A 20,656-nucleotide genomic window follows, 5' to 3' on the forward strand; every position below is an offset into this window, starting at 1 on the left:
TGTGTTTTTATTTTTTTTATTTTTATTTTATGTTGACAACATTTCTATTTATCATAGAGTAAATAAGAACGATATACATTGATCAGCCATAACATTAAAACAACTGACAAGTGAAGTAAGTAACGTTGATTATCTTGATACAATGACACCTGTCAAGGAGTGGGATATATTAGGCAGCAAGTAAACAGTCAGTTCTTTAAGTTGATGTGTTGGAAGCAGGAAAAATAGACAAGTGTAAGAATCTGAGCGACTTTGACAAGGGCCAAACTGTGATGGCTAGATGACTGGGTCAGAGCATTTTCAAAACTGCAGGTCTTGTGGGGTGTTCCCGATATGCAGTGGTTAGTATCTACCAAAACTGGTCCAAGGAAGGACAACTGGTTGACCGGTCTGCACCCGCGACTGTCACCAGTTCGAGTGGCTAGGCTGACACCTATCCACCGCCGAAAGCGCCTACAATGGGCACTTGAGAGCAATGGTAGAAAGTGGACCATGGAGCATGGAAAAAGGTGGCCTGGTCTGATGATCCACGTTTTCTTTTACATTATGTGGACGTGTGTGTCGCTTATCTGGATTGGCATCATGATGCGTTATGGGACTATATGAAAAAGGCAACCCGACGGAGTTGGTGTGATACTCAGGGCAATGTTCTGCTCGGAAACCTTAGGTACTGGCATTCATGTGGATGTTACTATGACACATACCTAAACATTGTTGCAGATCATGCACACCCCTTCATAGCGACGGTATTCCCTGTTAGCAGTGGCCTCTTTCAGCAGGGCAATGCAGCCTGCCACAGAGCAAAAATTGTTCAAACATTAGAGGAACATGACAGAGTTTAAGGTGTTGACTTGACCTCCAAATTCCCCAAATCTCAAGCTGATCGACCATCAGTGGGATGTGCTGGAAAATCAAGTCCAAGCCATATAAACCCCAACTCGCAACTGTAGGACTTATAGGATCTGATACCACAGGACACCTTCAGTGGTCTTATGGAGTCCATGTCTCAACAGGTCAAAGCTGTCTTGGCGGCATGAGGGGGACCTCCATAATCGTGGGCAGATGGTTTTAATGTTGCGGCTGATCGGTGTATAACTGTGTGTTATTGAGCTGAATAATATACATGAAATAACCTGAGTGTTTATACTTAATGAAATATGTCCATCATGATCTCTTTCACTACTGTGCAGCAGGTTGCCATATTAGTAGGCAGGTGCCACTCTAAGTGAACTTATCTATTCAGAAATGTACTGTGAGGATTGGTGGATTTTTCTAGAGAGTCAACATGAAATGACTTCTTTCTTAGCTTTTTGACCTACACCAGATGGTGTTAGGATACTGTCCTGTAGATGTGGGAGGAGCTTCAGCAGTCTGTACTATGGTGGCAAGGTAAAATTTTTAATAAAGCTACAGTGAAATGTCAGGTGAACATCGTGTGGATCACACTGACCTCATCGTTTCACGTAGTCAGTGTCTTAATGTTTTGAAAGTTTCAGAGCATTGTTCATTTTTTATATAAAAAATGATTGGTTTTCAAATGTGGGCATGTCCTTTTAATTGTTGCCATAGTTTTCTCTATTCTATGACCTTTAGTAACAGCAAACTACTAAACAATCTCATGAGTATAAGTTATTCAACCCTACTGTGTTCCTTGGTCACATAAATATTTAAAGATCACCATCCGATGGATTCCAAGGTAGCGGTGTTCCCAGTGACCAATGTGTCATTAACGTGATGGACAATTTGCTCCGCTTTACCCAGCAATTACTTCAACAAAGTATCTCTGACATGTTTCTTTTACTATGATGATGTACTTTGAGGTATGTTTGTGTGAACAGTGTCTGCCTTTCTGCTTTTAACCACATTTAATTTCTTTTCATCTGTTTGATTGTAGGTTTGAGTGTGAGAAACATTCAAGCCTTCTCGGTCCTACAGAATGCATTTCTTAAAGCAAAAACCTGCTACCTTGCACAGATTATCTTGGATGCCATCACCAATATTTACATGTCTGACAATGCCAATTACTTCATTTTGGAGTCTCAGCACACGTTATCCCAGTTTGCAGAGAAGATTACCAAGTTGCCCGATGTGCAAGTGAAATACTTTGAGATGCTTGAGTTTGTGGTCTTCAGCTTAAACTATATTCCATGCAAAGAACTGATCAGTGTCAGCATCCTTTTAAAATCCAACACTTCATTTTCCTGTAGCATTATTGCCACAAAAACTCTACTAAAATTCATACGCCATCACCACATTTTTAAAGATGTTTTTAAAGAAGTGGGACTCTTGGAGGTTATGGTCAATCTTTTGCACAAGTATGCTGCTGTACTGAAAGACCCTGCCCAAGCATATATTGAACAAGGTAGGACCTTGCGGCTTTCCTTTGTTGTTATTACAGTGATGTAAGCGGTATTATGCATTTGCTTTTTTATTATATTACTGTAGTATAATACATCTTTTGTTAAATATCCTCTAATTCTTGCAACTATGGTCAACTTTTCAGGCCAGGACCATAATTTCATGTCCGATCCTGTGATGTCACTATAATGTGGTGTGTCTGCAGCATGTACTAATGACGGAGAATCTTGTTTACACCCTTGGCATCATGTGTATCCCTTGTTCCCTCAAGAGTATTGCATGTTATTTCAGGGCATTTGCTCTAGTTCACTGTGGCTTTGTACATTGTAGAAAATCCCATATTTCACAGACAGAGATTTTCATCTTTTTCCTTCCCTACTCCCAAACTCTCGACGCATGGAGGTTACATTAGTGGCACTAATATTGGGTTATGTTACCCTTACTATGTCTGCTTGTTGTCCACCCACATTATAGGACAATCCCCCCAGACCTTTCATAGTGTACACAGTTCAGAGTACCATGTGGGGGAGGTGAGATGCTTTAAAGCCCATCTTCTAAACATCCACGTAGTTATAATCGCTGGCCTTGTAGCATATATTAGCAATCGATTCCATTTCCCTATGATTATTATTTTATTTATAAACTGCCAACATATTAGGCAGCAGTGTACATTGGGAAGGGGATCATGGTGCAAACAAATAACATGAAATAGAAGGTAAAGGTGGCCCTGCCAGAACGAGTCTACAATCTAAGGTGTGGGGTACATTTGATATATAAGGTAGCAGAATAACAAGCTGTTGGTTTGGATACATTTTCATGGACACAGATACACCAACTCCTGACTCCAGGCAGACACAATACTAATTCCTGGCTCTGTGCAGCTGGTGTCACAGGCACTGCGCTACTTGTTCACTCCACACAGTTGAGAAACAAAGGTTAGGCACTGTGCTAGTTTTTGGCACCAGGCAGCAGGTGATTATAGGCACTATGCTGGTTCCCGGCTCCAGGTAGTTGGTGATTATAGGCACTGCTCTAGTTCCTGGCTCCAGGTAGTTGGTGATTACTTTGTCATTACTTAATTGAGCTAGCAAATTCTACTAAATAGTTTCATTGTTTTAGCTTTGTTGATGAGTTTGTACAGCATACCTAATGATTTATAATTGAAAATATTTTGTTATATTTATTTTGTTCTTGGTTAATTTAAAGTCAAGTCATTTAACATAAATAAGTAAAGAGAACCTAGAAATAATTGAACTACTTGTATTATGAAAACAGCTTTGATTACAAATCGGTTATTGCACAAAATGCTCCTATTTTCAACTTAATTTTTCTTTTTCTTCTAATATGTATATCAAAAGGAATATTACTAAAATGCCAGAGCGGTATGGTATTGTGTTGCACCAAAGTAGACTATGATTGACTGAGAAAGACAAATGGTGATATATTGTTGTGGATTTTTATTTTTTATTTTTTTTTAAAAATAATTGGCACATGGAGTATTTTTTTTCTTTTAAGAGATCAAACAATTTTAATATTAATATGCAATATTCTGAATCGGCACATGATTCTTTGCTGGAATTTACATTTTTAAATTGTTAGCAGTTCACGAATGTCAAAAAGTTTTTGGGACACCTATTTTTTTATGTTCTAGGCTGCACAACAGTCATACAGTCAACCGAGGACCAAAGGCAATTAGCATTGGTGGTGATGGAGACACTAACCGTATTGCTACAGGGATCAAATACCAATGCTGGTAAGTGTCTCACATTCTGTTTTAAGAAATGCGAACGGGTAATTTTATTTTATCTTGTCTGTTACATACTCATTGTACTTGTTCATGTAAGTGTTTGGTTCTTAAGTTTCCTATAATGCTGTCTTCCTGTAAATATTTTATGGAATCCTGTGACTGTTATTTAGGGATCCCACTTTCCCTGTTTGGATGTGGTGCTGAAACGTGGGAAATCAGAAGTTACTGAACTCTAGTGGATGGGGCTGGAATAGTAACCACAAAGAGTTTAACTGCCCAGAAAAGTATATATTTAAACTGTATCCTGATATTGCTCTACTTGTATTTTGCCCTAATTATGCACATTATTCTCAATATTATGCTAAAACATAAAACCTACTTAATGCACCAAAGAACACGAGTAAAGTGTGAAGTTCCAATCTTATCTAGTGTGTGTTTTTTTTTTTTTTTTTTAAAAAACCACCATTTTTGTTTGACAGTTGGAGATGGGCACATGCATCAATGTTTGTCCTCTGCCTGTTTCCAGCTTTCACTACTCAACACATGTGTGCTGCAAAAAAAATTAACGTGTATAATAAATATTTGTTTCGTTTGATGTTTCACATTTGAGTTTCTTCTTAAAATGCCACCAGTTTCATAGTAGTTTGTCACCGGTCAGAAACTCAGTTCAAAAGAAAAACTCTTGACTTACATTGTGAAAGCTGTGTTCATGATAGGATTTCCACTTCTCAGGTTTTAACCTAAAGTTCGAGTTTTTAGGTACTGTCATCTGCTTTGCAACAAACGTCCCAGGTTTCAGGAGTCCTGGGAACAAGACACATCATTAAACAGCTCTTTGCAGAGGCTGTTCTGCTGTCAGTGTACTTGGAGAGCTGGGACTGAGCAACAGTATTACCATGGTTGTTTATAATGGTAATACTGTGCTTTTATTTTCCGCAATGAGACATTTTTTGGGCCGAACCTGTATTTATAAAAAACAATCTAGCCATTTTCTCAAATTCGGTGGCATCATAGAGGCACATTGTGGCTAATGTTCATGAGACCTTAGGTCTTAGTAAAATTATAGGCTGCATTCACATATGTTATACTGATTCAGCCTAAAATTACTGCCTCCACTGTGTAGGCGATGGGTACATTTTAAGCATTTTTAATTTTTTTGTAAGAGAGAGCTTTTTTTTGTCCCCTTTTTATATTGTCCTCACAGGTGTCTTCAGAGAGTTTGGAGGGGCAAGGTGTGTGCACAACATCGTGAAATACCCTCAGTGTAGAGAGCATGCACTCATGGTGATCCAGCAACTAATGTTGTCTCCTAGTGGAGATGATGACATGGGGACCCTTTTAGGATTGATGCACTCAGCCCCATCATCGGAGCTGCAGCTTAAGACAGACATTCTGCGGGTAAGCTGTTATTTCCTTGTATGTCAAATTTTCTGCTGCTCGTATCGTGTTGTTTTGACTTCGGAAAAGAAAAATGAATTTGTTAATTAACAGCTAACAGATGGCGAGATTCACAAAAATCTTAACTGTTCTTTCACTTCAGTCCCCATCTAGCTTAACTTGCAATTACACTTTTCTAATATTTCCATTTTTCTCTGCTGTCTAACAGAATGGAATTGGTACTTGATTATGTTTTACTTATTAATCATATAATTTTCGATAATGTTAACAATTTTATTGATGGCAGAGCCATTAGTACAGTACATAGCACTACAAGCTACATGAGCCATGTACCCTGTTGTGTCAACAGATATGCACAAAAATCACTTGGTACTGAACAAAACTCTGGTCCCTTCAATTTTACTTTTGTTTCCTTCTGAAGAGGAAAAAAGTAAAACCTAGTGCATTATAACAGAAGGCACCGTATTTGTGACATTGGTCAAACACATTTGAATTCAAAATTCTTTATACTGTACTCTTAATGCAGTAAGTACATGTACATAGTTGGTGTATGTCTGATTATTGACTTAAAACGCAGGAATTGAGGATTCTCTATACTTAATCGTTTAATAAAAATGTGTAATGATTTCTCTAATTATTTGCAACATTTCACTCCTTTCATATTGGTAAATAATGCACAAGAAGTACTAGACGTTTTTCTCTGGTCTAGATAGGTCTAGAATAACTGTTTTCTTTCTATGGTTTATAGGCACTTTTAATAGTTCTAAGAGAAAGCCACCGGACCAGGACGGTTTTTCGTAAAGTTGGAGGCTTTGTATATATCACATCTCTGTTGGTTGCCATGGAGAAGTCTCTGAGTTGTCCACCAAGGAATGGTGGGGAAAAAATGAACCAGAACCAAGTCTTTGAACTTCTTTACACTGTCTTCTGCACTCTGACGGCAGCCATGCGTTATGAGCCTGCAAACTCTCACTTCTTCAGAACCGAGATCCAGTATGAAAAACTGTCAGACGCCATTCGGCTACTGGGCTGCTTCTCGGAATCCCGGAAAATCAAACCGTCAAATGTCTTCCCTTCCAATAATCAACCATTTCAGAGACTTCTAGAAGAGGACCTGGTGCAGTTGGACTCTGTGTGCCCTGTGTTGAGGCACTGCAGCAAACTTTTTGTATATCTTTATAAAGTAGCTACAGACTCCTTTGACAGGTATGTTTTTAATATTTTTTTTTTTTTTTTTTTTTAAATGTTAATACTGGGGATGCATTGACATTGTTATGGATATGAACATTTGCAAGCAGGAGCATAGGTAGGACCTCCCACCAGGGATGCAAACACAGTGTTTTTAACTATATTTAGCATTTTATTTTACAGTTATCTTGTTAGTGGATTTTTAGCAATAGATTTCATATTTCCAACACTAGTATTGCCAAACAGAACATGTTTCCTCGTTTTTCCTTTTTTATTACTGTCACTGATAACTGGGAACATGAAAGGTAACTATGAATGCTATAAGCATACTTTTGGGGCTGCACATAAAGAAAACATTCTGCCATGGAAAACCTTTCTGTGTAATAAAATTGTGAGCCATGTCCACAATGAAGATGTTGGATTAAAATGCAGACATTGTTGACGTCATCTACGTTACCCACTTTTTTTGTATTCTCCATATTCTTTGGTAAACATTTCCAGGTTTTTTAGAAAAATAAATAGAAAAAAATGAGTGTGTTCATGTCTGTAGGGTCACTTATGCAAGTGCAGTGCTGTCGCCCATCTACTTTTGGCAAATGCCCTCGGATTTACATGACTGTACATGGTTTTGAAGCAGTTAGAGGGATCAGGGCTGTTCCTTGCTGAGGAAGGATAAGTTGCATTAGTACAGAAAAAAGATTTGGTTGTGAGACAAGATTATTTAACTGATCTAGAGAAAAAGAGATGTAGAAGCCACATTTATTGGTGCGTTCCCTGCTGTGCTGGTGGACGCACGTCCCTTTTCTTCTGACATTCACTCTTTCTGCCATATGCGTTTTCAGATGGATCCACAATTACGCAAAGTTAAGTGCAGATTTATTCTCCAGAGCAGTTCTAAGGACCTGGAAGTGGGAGTGCTTCTTTGAATGCAGTAGGCAACAAAGCATAAACTATAAAATTATTTTTCAACTATGATTTTATAAGGCTACAAAATGTCTGATTGGTTTTGCTGGAATAACATATACTGAACCATAAAAATGGTGGGACTCCATTGAGATGGGCACTTTAACATACTTAACAGGACCATGTCTATCCCACCCCACATTCTGGGGTTTGCAAAAATGTTCTTGATGGTTGCTAGTATACAGAGTAGCAGCCATTCTTCAAGCAGTGTATAATATCGCGACTAGTGTTTAAAGCAGAACTGCACTATAATAGCCAGTGTAGGTCAGGACTTCTGATCTGAGGGCTAGTTTATGGCGGGACCTCTGATCTGATGTCTTGTGTAGGGCCGGACCTCTGATCTGATGTCTTGTGTAGGGCCGGACCTCTGATCTGATGTCTTGTGTAGGGCCGGACCTCTGATCTGATGGCTAGTGTAGGGCCGGACCTCTGATCTGATGTCTTGTGTAGGGCGGGACCTCTGATCTGATGTCTTGTGTAGGGCGGGACCTCTGATCTGATGTCTTGTGTAGGGCCGGACCTCTGATCTGATGTCTTGTGTAGGGCCGGACCTCTGATCTGATGTCTTGTGTAGGGCCGGACCTCTGATCTGATGGCTAGTGTAGGGCCGGACCTCCGATCTGATGGCTAGTGTAGGGCCGGACCTCCGATCTGATGGCCAGTGTAGGGCCGGACCTCCGATCTGATGGCTAGTGTAGGGCCGGACCTCCGATCTGATGGCCAGTGTAGGGCCGGACCTCCGATCTGATGGCCAGTGTAGGGCCGGACCTCCGATCTGATGGCCAGTGTAGGGCCGGACCTCCGATCTGATGGCCAGTGTAGGGCCGGACCTCCGATCTGATGGCCAGTGTAGGGCCGGACCTCCGATCTGATGGCCAGTGTAGGGCCGGACCTCTGCTCTTGGCAGCACATTAGTGTGACATATGCAACCTGTGTAAGAGGTAAATTTATGTGGAGTGCTGCAAAAGATTTCACTTTGGTGGTACTTGCTGCAAAGTTAATGCATATATTTAGAGCAAAACCATTGAATCAACATGCTAATGATAATGTAGTGCACTGCACTTTCCAAAAAGTAAATCTGTAAAGTAATATGGAGCACAAAGTACGTTGGCAAGATTTTACTTTACCATGTTATTACAAACATATACCTGACATACATGGTTTTGCTGCAACACAGAAGTGAATTCTTAACACCTTCCACAAGTCTTGAAAAAAGAAAAATTTGTAATGGTCATATTTCACTGTAAAATTTCACAATCTGCGGGTCTGATTCATTAAGGATCTTAACTTAAGAAACTTCTTATTTAAGTCTCCTGGACAAAACTATGTTACAATGCAAGGGGTGCAAATTAGTATTCTGTTTTGCACATAAGTTAAATACTGACTTTTTTCATGTAGCACACAAATATCAACTTTAAATTTCAGTGTACAAATAAGCTATCAAGTATTTGTGTTTTTTCATGTAGCACAAAAATACTTGATAGCTTATTTGTACACTGAAATTTAAAGTTGATATTTGTGTGCTACATGAAAAAAGTCAGTATTTAACTTATGTGCAAAACAGAATACTAATTTGCACACCTTGCATTGTAACATGGTTTTGTCCAGGAGACTTAAATAGGAAGTTTCTTAAGTTAAAATCCTTACTTGATATTCGTTGCCGAAACTGATGGGATTTGTGTGCTTAGCTGACATCTACCAGCATCCGCTGATTTGTTAATATCGTAATCTAATGGCTAATCAATGTACTGTGAGCTGTCAGATGTTAGAGCACTCTTAGCGGTATCTTCCATGAGTATCGAGCAAATAGCAGAATTGAGCCAGAGAGATCAGTAGTGAAACAGGCCCAGCGCTACCACTTCTCGAGATCTGTTCTGTGGGTCCCTCCTCTAAGCTCCTGGATATGAAAGTGGGATTATTTCTATAGAACAGGAAGAGCTGTACTTATTTTAAGAAGTCATGCTTCCTTTACACACAGTGCCTTCTAATGTTCCAACTCTCAAATCTCTACAATTTTCCAGACTAACATTGGTCATGTTTCAACGCTGCCAGATGAGAGATGCACCACTTTACTTTCTAATATATTCTAACAGTCTTGTACGTTTTTATTAAATGGCTTTCTGTACTTAGGGACTGATTTAGAGTTAGGAGTAAATACAGATACTGGGGCACACTTTGCACCTTGAAACATCAGTTTGTGTTTGGATGGGTCGGGGGGGGGGATAAAATATGCGCCATTATTTAAAGTTGTGAGGAGGGGGAGTGGCCGAGACCAACTGCAAAATGCAGAGTAGAAATAGAGCTGGCCCGTTTATGTGGAGCATACAGGAGCATGCTGTATTTGCCTTGCATGCAAAAGATGTTTGCATTTGCACCCCTTGTTGTGCCACATGGTTTGGTCCAGCTGTAAACCCTAATCAACCCCTTAGTGGCCATTAACTATGCCTTCAGAGTCCGGAGTAGTTAGGGTAATTTTATAAAAACATTGTTTAATAATTTTTTAGGATTTTTCCATCCTAAAATAAAGCATTTCTTCATTAAACATTGTCATAAGCTAGAGTTTGTCTACTCCATTCCTATTTTGGAAAGTCAAGAAAAACAAACTTGTCGCCAATTTACCGGGTGTCTGCAATGTCACACTGCTGGGCATGTTCTCTTGCATTTGTCACATCTTATCGAGGTGCTGGAAATATTAAACATTACAGGGAAGTAAAAAAATAAATTCTCTATTATGTAACCTGTCTCAGATCTCGTGAGTTTATGAATTTATAGATGGATTAATCAGCTTATTTTATGCAGGTAGTAAATGTTAAAATAAATACATTCTTATAAAATGAATTATGAATTTCACTACAATCAATGCAAGTAACAATGATAATTAAAACATAATTGTTTTACTCTCCATAATTATTTTTAAGCTATTTTTTGAATTAAACGAAACTCCATCAGATGAGAGCAGACTGCAGAGGTTTCAGGTAACACAAATGTTCCTCTGTGTAAAACTGGTTGTCCCTGGTTTGGGGATCAGTGCTTGCTGTCATGCTCAGGAGTCAAACATGTGGTGTACACACATTTATTGCCAGCCTTCCATACCTCCCAGAGTCTGCCCACCTATAAGAAACATGTTGGCATTTGAAATAGTGTTACAGCAGAACTTCAGGAAATTGAACAATACATTTCACCTATATGTTTCATACATGAAAAATATTTTAGATTTAGATGTGTAGCAAATTTAGTGAGTGGTATTGTTGAAATCAAGATACCACCATCTTGCTTGAAAGCTTTCCATAATTACATTACTGTGGCTCTCAATACAACATTTAATTTCTAATTGTACCCCAATCTTATAGCATTTTATTGTGATTTATTATCATCTCCTTGTGAAATGTGCCTTTCCAACAGAAGATTACTGTAGTCTCTGAGACTTAAATGTCTCTACAGTGTAAGCAGAACTGATCCATATGTTTAAAATACAAAATATAGATTCTTGTAATCAATTGCTCTAAATATCGGTCACCCCTTCTTGCATCAGTAACAGTAGTCAATTTCTAATTTATGTGCTTTGTTCCAAATTCTTTCCCATTAGTACATTTGCCTATGTTGTCCTTTTGTATTTTGCATTACTTTATGTCGGTGGGGAGAAAACCACAACATTTTCTGTTTTAGAAAGTTGTTTCAAGCTAATTAGCATAAACAAGGACTGAATTACAAAATATTTGTATGTTGAAAGGTTTTTCTGTAAAATATGTTCATAAACTCAATTACAATCTAGAAATTGTGGCATACAATGTTGTTTTTTTTTGTATCTTTTAAAATATCCCATTATCCTTCTGTAAGATATTTGCTTGTCTCATAAACTGAAGGGAATTGAAAGGATGTTCCACACTTTAAAGGACATTTTATAAAAGCTGTCCCGAAGCAAAATTGTCAGGAATGTATGGCAAATACTTAGATGATAAAAGACATAGGTGATAAAATATATATGTATTTTTTAGTAAATGCGATTTCTCTTTCACACTAGTTAGGGGTCACTGCTCACCTTGGTGTATAGAGGGTGCTGTGGGAGTAAGGGCACTAAAAAGCTTGTCTAGCCTGCTCCCCTCCCCTCTATATCCCCTCCACAGGAAGGGCACAGTTTTTTTTCTTAGTGCCTACGGAATAGGGCACTTTTAGTCTAGTCTTAGAGTTTTTTTGTGTTTTTGATAGATAGCTAGGATTTCTCAGGGATAGCGCCTGAGGCGCTTTAGTGCCGCCCCCACCCGATTTATGTAGGGCTCCCGGGAAAAGTGGCATTTGGTAGTGTCCAGGACCGAGCCGCTTCCAGGGAGGCGATGCAGTTCGCCCTGGAAGCTGCAGCAGCATGCTCCGGTCGCACGTGACTGCTTTGGAGGCGGAGCTGCTAGCGCTCCAGTTGCCCAGTCTGTTTGCCGGCATTTGGTGGAGAAGTTGCGGTGCAAACAGGAAGTGAGGCATATTATGCTGCTGGGGAGGTGTCGCTGAAGCGCAGTCCCCACCAGGGGCTGATGTGTATTTTCTTTTCTTGCAATTACAAATGTATGTTTTTTGTTAACTCTTTGCTGGCCTGCATAAAAATCAAGTGGGACACTCAGACACAGACATATCCCTGAGGATTGAGAACCAATAGATGTAGAGTGGCTTTGCTGTTTCTTATATCTTTTTCAGTGTTTGTGTGTTTTCTATCTGCTGTACATTCTGTGGGGGTACATTACAGAACACTTCTGGTTCTAGTCTTAGCTGAAGCACTGTATTATTGTGTATTTCCATAGTGTTACAGTTTGCCATATACTGTACAGTTCTTCTTTGTTATAAGAGAGTTCTACAGTATGCCTCTCATTTACCTTTCTGTTTTGCAATATGTCAGAAAGAGGGACCAGGGCCAAATCCAAGGCTGTCTCTGTAATGTACTACACCTGTACTAGTTGTGAGTCCAAATTGCCTGGTTGACGGTCAGATCAGGGGAGCCTGTGCACAGTAGGCGAAGTCGAGGACCTGGGCGGGCGCTCGTCTGCGAGTGTGGCGGACATCATGGAACCAACCTGGGCCAAGGAGCTGGAACGGTCTGTTGCCAAACTAAGGAGAGACAACCCACGATTGGGGACAGTAGGTGCTGATACCTTTTCCTCTTCTCTAGGTACGCAGTCCTCAGAGGCCATTCCTTTGGGACAGGCGTCTCAGTTGCTGCAGGGTGGTCCAGGGTTCTCCCAGGAGCCTGTTTGGATGAGTATTTTGGAACGGTCTGTGCAGGGGTTGACCAGAGTGTCTAATTCCCTTGAAAAATGCACAGTCCTTCCTGGCAAGTCGGCCGATCTGAATACAGACGGGCAATGCTACGGCGGTAGCTTACATAAATCAAGGAGGAACTAGGAGTCCTCTTGCCATGAATGAAGTGTCAAAGATCATGAAATGGGCGAAACAACAGGTTCCTGCAATTTCAGCGGTGTTCATTCCATGGGTGGACAACTGGGAGGCCGACTACTTAAGTCGGCATTGTCTTCACGCAGGCGAATGGTCGCTCCATCCAGAGGTGTTTTCTCAAATAGTCCTCCAGTGGGGTTGGACAAAAATAGACATGATGGCCTCACGGCTCAACCGCAATGAAGAAAGGTATTGTGCCAGATCAAGATACCCTCAGTCGTTCTTAGTGGCCGCTATAATGGTACACTGGAACTTCAAGTTGGTGTGCCTCTACCCTCCACTTCCAATGCTGGTGTGGATCTTGCAGATAGTGAGAGGCGAAAGTGTTTGTGATTCTACTGGCACCATATTGGCCGAGAAGAGTGTGGTACTCAGATCTTGTAGACATGTCGGTGGATCATTCTTGGCATCTGCCTCTCAGGAAGGATCTTCAGTCAAGGTCCATTCTTTCATCAAGATCTAGATCAATTGGCTTTGTCGACTTGGAGGTTGAATCTTTGATTCTTAGACAGAAAGCGTTTTGGGAGAGAGTGGTTAAAAATCATGATCCAGGTGAGAAAACCACCATCATCCACAATTTATCACCACATTTGGAAAGGATGTATATGTTTGGTGTGAGAAGATCAAAGTGCCTGCTAATTCTTTTCATTTAGCCAGGGTGTTGGCTTTTCTGCAAGATGGTCTGGACAAGGGATTGAGGTTGTCGTCCCTTAAGGTCCAGGTAGCTGCATTGTCGGTGTATTTTCAGAAATGTATAGCTCTGTTACCGAAGGTACAGACGTTTCTACAGAGGGTAATTCACGTACAACCGCCTGTTGTTCCGCCAGTGGCTCCGTGGGACCTAAACTTGGTCCTTTTTGGAGCTTCAAAAGTCACCTTTTGAACCTTTTGGAGTCTGTTTCTTTAGAACTTCTCACGTGGAAAGTGACCTTTTTGCTGGCCATTGCTTCGGCCAGGCGGGTTTCGGAGTTGCAGCCCTGTCATGTCGGGCTCCTCTTCTTGTTTTCCATGACGATCGTGCAGTGCTTAGAATGAAGCCTTTGTTTCAACCAAAGGTGGTCTTAAGGTTTCACATAAACCAGGATATTGTTCTGACTGTTTTACCTCAGGATTAGGTGGTGCCTGGTCAGAACTCCGTCTCTTTAGAAGTGGTCAGAGCTTTGAGGATTTATGTGGACCGTACAGTTTCGTTTCGGAAGGCTGATAGCCTTCTAGTCCTGTATGACGATCGGAAGCGTGGCTGGCCGGCCACAAAGCAGACTGTGGCTAGATGGATCACCTCTACTATCCGGCAGGCATACGTTTCGAAGGGCTCTCCAGTTCCTGAAGGTCTGACCGCTTATTTCACGAGGTCAGTTAGCGTCTCTTGGGTGGCGCGGCATGGGGCCTCTGCTGAGCAGTTGTGTAGAGCAGCTACTTGGTCTTCTGTTCATATAGTCATCAGGTTTTATCGTTTCAATGACTTTGCTTCAAAAGATGCAAGTTTTGGCCGTAAAGTTTTACGTGCCGCTCATTCTGAGCATTCCCACCCATAGGGGCAGCTTTGGAACGTCACCAAGTTGAGCAGTGTTCCCCAACTAGTGTGAAAGAGACAATAGGATTTTTGTAGTTACCGTAAAATCTCTTTCTCTGAACACAAGTTGGGGGACACTGCGCTCCCCCCTTTGTTCTGACAGTTCTGTTGGTTCTGTTTTCGCCCTCTCTTGTGGCTTGGTTAGTAAATAAACTGAGCTCTTCCTGTGGAGGGGCATAGAGGGGAGGGGAGCAGGCTAGACAAAAGATTTTTAGTGGCATTACTCCCCCAACTCGTGTTCAGAGAGAGAGATTTTACGGTACAAAAATCCTATTTTTTCCACCTTTTGACATACACATTGATTATCTCTTACCGGTGGCAATAGCCAGTTGAAAGGAAATGTTTCCTCCTAAATCAACCATTGACCTAGGACAGTGATGGCTAACCTGTGACATTCCAGGTGTTGTGAAACTACAAGCCCCAGCATGCTTTGCCAGTAGATAACTAGCTGATAGCTGGCAAAGCATGCTGGGGCTTTTAGTTTCACAACACCTGGACTTCCACAGATTAGCCATCACTGACCTAGGATACCATGAAATGAACCAGGCTTTTACAAAAAAAACTCTACACTAGAAAAACTGTGGTCAAGCCAGAAGAATCATAAAGTGGGTGAATGTTTATAGTCAACAGGTAGCAGTGCTATGGTTTTGCTTTAAACAATTACTCCACTCAAAAACTGTTGCTTAACTAAAACAATAACCATCTTCATGAATAAGGCACTTGGGCAAGAGTCTTAGTGGCGTTCTATTTGTTTCAATTCACCAGTTCAGAACCCATGAGTGTCGTCTGACTGGATTCTTATACCAGGTTCTTCTGTAATAAGGAGATGTTTCAGCACTGTCATTAATATCAGCCATGCAGACAACACTTTAAATTGATAACCTATGATGTCATATGGAAATTAATAACCGTTACTGTAGGAGAACATGTTATATATAGGGAAGCAAAATAAGAGTTGTAGATACTTGTGGGGAAAGTGCATGTGACTAGTGTAAGGCAGCCATTGGAGACTGACATTTCTGCAGCTACCGGTAGTGTAGTACAGTTGAAATGAGGAGAGACCGCGTAATGTTGGAACAAAAAACACAAACTAGTCTTTGTTGAAATCTTAAGCAACAATAACTGTCCTTCACCATTTACCTTAATATTATGACTGCAGCAAAAACCATAAGCATTCCAGATCCATTGGTCAGGCTAACAAAGGTGTAAACTGAACATTCCTACTGACAATTGCCATTGTTTTTTTTTCCCTCAATTTTTTTTACTAAACTATTTATTTTAGACAAAGGGGTTTACTAAAATCACGGAGCAGATGTGTCAAGCAATATTCACAATTTACATTTTTTAGTCTATTTTTCTGCAAATGAAAGCAACTCCTCCAGTATCTTTGGATTATGAAGACTAAATAAAAGTCGTGAAAAGTCATGCAGTACTAAATGGTGAGGTGATCTAGTGTGACATCTTTACTGCCCAGTGGTAGATGTGAGTAATTGGGGTAGCACTAATGCTTGCTCTCTTCTACCAGTAAACAAACGGGGACCTTGGAATGAATCTTCATGTTTGTGTTTATCACTCCCAGGTGTCATTGTTCTTTATGCTGAGGCTTTACTGTAAAAATTCTATTCTTTGTGTACTATAAAACTAACACAACTTTTCCACTTTGTCTTTCTAACTTTTCTATCCTGCTTATGTCTGTTATGTCTGTAGTCGTGCAGAGCAGATTCCGCCTTGCTTGACAAATGAGACTACTCTGCCTTCACCCTGGGGCACCCCCGCTCTATCCCGGAAAAGGTACTGCGCTCTCTCATAGGTTTTCCTTTTCAGTATATGTAGTGAAGGAGGAGTATTAATAATGCAGCTAATACTGTATGCATTAGTGGGCTGCATACGTTTTTTGTTTTGTATAAATGAGTAATGTAAATCTCTAATTTCCATGTTGGTGGATTACAAAACCAGGGATTCTGCTACCTTATTACTTAAAGCAGTGATGGGGAAATAGGCGACCCATCCCCTGCAGTCCTCAGCTCTTTCCTGCATTATTGTCATATTTGTGTGTTATAGATTGTAACACTTGTTTAAAATACCTGCTGCTGTGTTATTACACATAGATGTCTCTTTCTGATTAAATCTATTATTGTAACTTATTACTGAGATTAAGGGTAATGTGCGGCCCTTTTGACGTTGAGGACCCCCAATTCAGCCCCCATAGTGTATTGTGTTTACATTCACTGACTTAGTCGCATTTTATGTAATTTGAAAAGTAAGAATGGATTTATTTATTTATTTTTTTAACTTCTGCAATGTTGGTCTGTCTGAACGAATCATGTATCAGGTTTTCTCAAAAATTAACATTGTTTAAACAGTTAAGAAATATTTGTAAGTGTTGCTTTAAATGTTCTAGCAAATGCTCCTCCACCAGTTTCCCTTCTACAGTGCCTGCCTGCAAAGACAACTGCCTACTGGGAAGCGGCCAATGCCCATATATGGAATATGAATATCCAAGTGGGAGATTAAGATAAATAATATATTTTATTATATGGGCAAAATGACAGAGTCTGAAAGGCAGAATTAACTGTTTAATATGGACCCTCTGTCTTTTATGAAGATAATGATACAAATAACCCATGAATATTATGTTGAACAACCTTTCTGGCACACTCTTGAGTAGGACTGAAGAAAGTCCTACAGTCCTTCTCAGATGTGGCATACTCTGGTATTGCCAGGGAATAGTTTAGTGCTTTGCCAAAAACACGATTTGTAGCATTGAATCTGGGTAACCACTCTCATTAAGTTCTTGTGTCATCGTCTTTAGCCATATTAATGTAGCACTGTCACATTTGCAAAATAGGACATTTCTCAAATTAACAGGGCTGGGTGAGTGAGTGCTAGAGGTATTTAATATTGTGTTTTTGCTGAACATTGTGTTATACAATCTAATGGCTGAGTTGATGTTTATGCCATGGAAATTAAGGTCAGAAATACTGTCAAAGAACGCCTGATGAGGTAGTTTTACATCAAATTTCCACAGGAGACGAAATCTGGCCCCCATGTAGTAGAGCTGCTTCCACACTGTAATTACATTGTAGAGGCTTTTGACATCCTATTTGGAAAAGGCCAAATGTTTCAGAAACGGACAGCAATCAGTTGACAGAGGTAGAGTCGCATAAATATAATGACACGTTCTGTACAAGAGATTGAAGGAGATGATTAATATAAATAGTGAGCAGTTGTAAAAGTCAGAAAATAATGGGGCATCCTGGCAGACGACCTAGATCTCTCTGTATATTTGGAATAGTATGAATAACTGTGTAACAGTATGGAAATAAAACACCACACGTTAAAGGTTCTTTTAAAAGATTTTTGAGTACTTTTCGATTGAGGCGTGCAGGTGTTTGGTTTCTACAACTAATTTATCAGGAATGCTGGCAACAAATATGCTTTGGTTATTAACGGCAATGTTTAGCTTTTCAAGACTTATGGTAATTCTCCAGCTAGACCCCGTTCAGCATGTACAGCTTAAACCTGGTGGATGTACCAAATGTGGGATCTAAAGAGCACTGGCCACTATGCTTTTTTTTTTTTTATACCCTCTCTTCCCTTCATTACACTCATTCAGCTAATTACATGTAGCCAATAAATGCAAGTTAGTTGGAAGTATTACATATTCTACCATGCATGAACATATATCAACACCAAGAGGGCAGTTGTTCATGCAGTTGTTAAAAAACATTTGATAAATAGTAATCTAAACGAAAAGGAAAAATATAAATATTGACAAGTTCTCACATCCCCCCTGAAACTCACAGAAAAGTATCAGCAGCCCTTATTTGTTGTCTATTATCAGTGCTATGTACCATACCCTGACCTTCATTTGCTTCTAGCATAAACTGTTCTATGCTAACACCTTTTGTGTCTGCATATGAGCTTGAAGTCCATAGAAAGGAATGTAACTGTAATTGGTTAAATTCACCAAGTAAGGGCTCCTGGAATTCTGTGGCTTTCGGTCAGATATAAAACTTGGAACGCAATATGATCAACATGTATATATGAGAAATTAAGCGCCAGGAACCTGCCCGACTCAATACTTCAGTTGCCGCTGCTTTCAGGTGAATGCAACACCTGAATGACACTGACATCCAAAAGTGTGGGTTTCTAATGAATGTCACAAAACTGTCCGGCGCGGTTTCTCCGCTTCCACGGATCTTGAGTAATGCCTCTGAGAGCTTTAGCCAGTTTGTATATCTTTCCACAGCAAAACTTGCAGATCCCGGCTGACCAGCTGAAAACTTGAAGCTATACAGAAAATGTGATCACTGTGTCAAATAAAAAATTGTAGTACTATTAACATATCGGTGAATCAGTTTGCCTACATATAGTGTAAATGATTTTTCTATTGAAATGCGTCAGGCAAAATAATACTATCCATCGTGGAATAAGATTTTCAGAGGCAATATAGATAGTGTATGATAGAAATATAGATAGATGGTTCCAATAGTTGCTATAGGCAACATGTCCACTTTTTCAAACCTGCAGTTTAGTAAATATACCCCTAAGTCTCAGTCTGTTGTAATATCTCTAATAACTCAACACCCCTTCTCAACAGATGGGGCTTAATCCACTAGACCCATCTTTCTAGATAGTCTGTGATGTAATTCTCCAGCTTACTGCATCAGTCTCTCTACCCTTTTGCTCCCCACATTCCATTGCTCTTCACCAGGAGCATCCACTCTGTCTGGACGCAGCCCTTACACCCTCTCGCAGCGACCTTTTTTGCATTGTGTTTGCTTTATATGAGAGGCGCACAGGTGTTGAGTGCCTTACTTCATCTGCCGTGCACTCCTATGTCTCTATCTTTGATATGTTGTGTAGCTTAATCAGTAGCTGCATTGCTTGTGTCTTTGGAGTTAGTGTTCTCTTCATTTCCAGATCTCCTGGGATCATCGCCTTCATTTCTCAGTTCCTTAAGAAATGTCACACTATTGCTTATAGTTACTTTTTCTGTTTTTGATTCTGTATTCTTTGGAACATTTGGTGTAACCAATAAGAATCCCATCCACTGCCCGGTTCTGCAGTTTACCGCGTCATTCTGCAGAAATGTAGACAAATGCTTTACGTCCAAAAAGTCTAATATATTTTATACTAGGTTTCTTGCTATGCCACAGTTCATACAGTGTTTTCTCCACTGTCCTGGATAATAGTCTTTGCCAGTGCCGTAACTAGACATTTTAGTGCCCTGGGCGGGACAGGACACCGGCGCCCCCCATCTAAGTGGGAGTGACATTTGCCAAGTGGGTGTGGCCAACCTAATTTGGGGGTGTGGCTAGCACTTTACTGAAATAATTATGTTACACATACTTACAAGTGCTTGATATATATATATATATATATATATATATATATATATATATATATATATATATATATATATATATATATATATATATATATATATATATATATATATACACATATACAGTGGTGCGGTTCAAATAAATTAACAACCGTTTCTCTGCCCTACTGACCATTTAATGACCAGGAGGTTAAGGGGAATACAACGCAATACAGTGCTTGCAGGAGTGGACAGTATTTTCCCAAGGAGCAAACAAATGGAATTTGCACCACTTGTATCACAACATCATGTGTCCAGGTGTACATCTGCACCCCTTAGATGGATTTACCCCTAATTTTAAATTTGGCCCAATGTGTTTTAATGATGTGATCTGGTAATTGGCGACAAATACTTTTACACCTCTATTGTCCTGTGTGTCTACTCTGTGTGTTCTACATATACAATTCCTGCTAAATATTTAACTCATTCTGCATCTGGCCTTAAATGTTCCCAGTCCTACCCTAGATACACCACACAGCAGAATAATCTGACTGTCATGATCCCAGCTCTATTCATAGACTATAAAGTCTGCAAAATATGAATTTACAAATACATTTCAAAATGACAAATGGAAAAGATTACTCTCTAAAACTTCACACTTCTG

General features: G+C 40.0%; 1 protein-coding gene across 3 annotated transcripts in view; it reads left to right on the top strand.

Moving 5' to 3' along the window:
* The window catches only part of WDFY3 (WD repeat and FYVE domain containing 3), a 209,299-nt gene that overhangs the window by 87,148 nt on the left and 101,495 nt on the right, over positions 1 to 20,656 (top strand). For 2 of the 3 annotated variants that reach the window (XM_075203228.1, XM_075203237.1), the window contains exons 10-14: positions 1,895 to 2,362; positions 4,010 to 4,111; positions 5,310 to 5,503; positions 6,252 to 6,709; positions 16,371 to 16,454. In XM_075203228.1, coding sequence (XP_075059329.1) covers positions 1,895 to 2,362; positions 4,010 to 4,111; positions 5,310 to 5,503; positions 6,252 to 6,709; positions 16,371 to 16,454 — 1,306 coding nt within the window. The remainder of the gene's footprint in view (positions 1 to 1,894; positions 2,363 to 4,009; positions 4,112 to 5,309; positions 5,504 to 6,251; positions 6,710 to 16,370; positions 16,455 to 20,656) is intronic. The other variant, XM_075203247.1, reaches the window with a different exon arrangement.

Source organism: Mixophyes fleayi, chromosome 1 (genome assembly GCF_038048845.1).
Source record: "Mixophyes fleayi isolate aMixFle1 chromosome 1, aMixFle1.hap1, whole genome shotgun sequence".
Lineage (NCBI taxonomy): Eukaryota > Metazoa > Chordata > Amphibia > Anura > Limnodynastidae > Mixophyes > Mixophyes fleayi.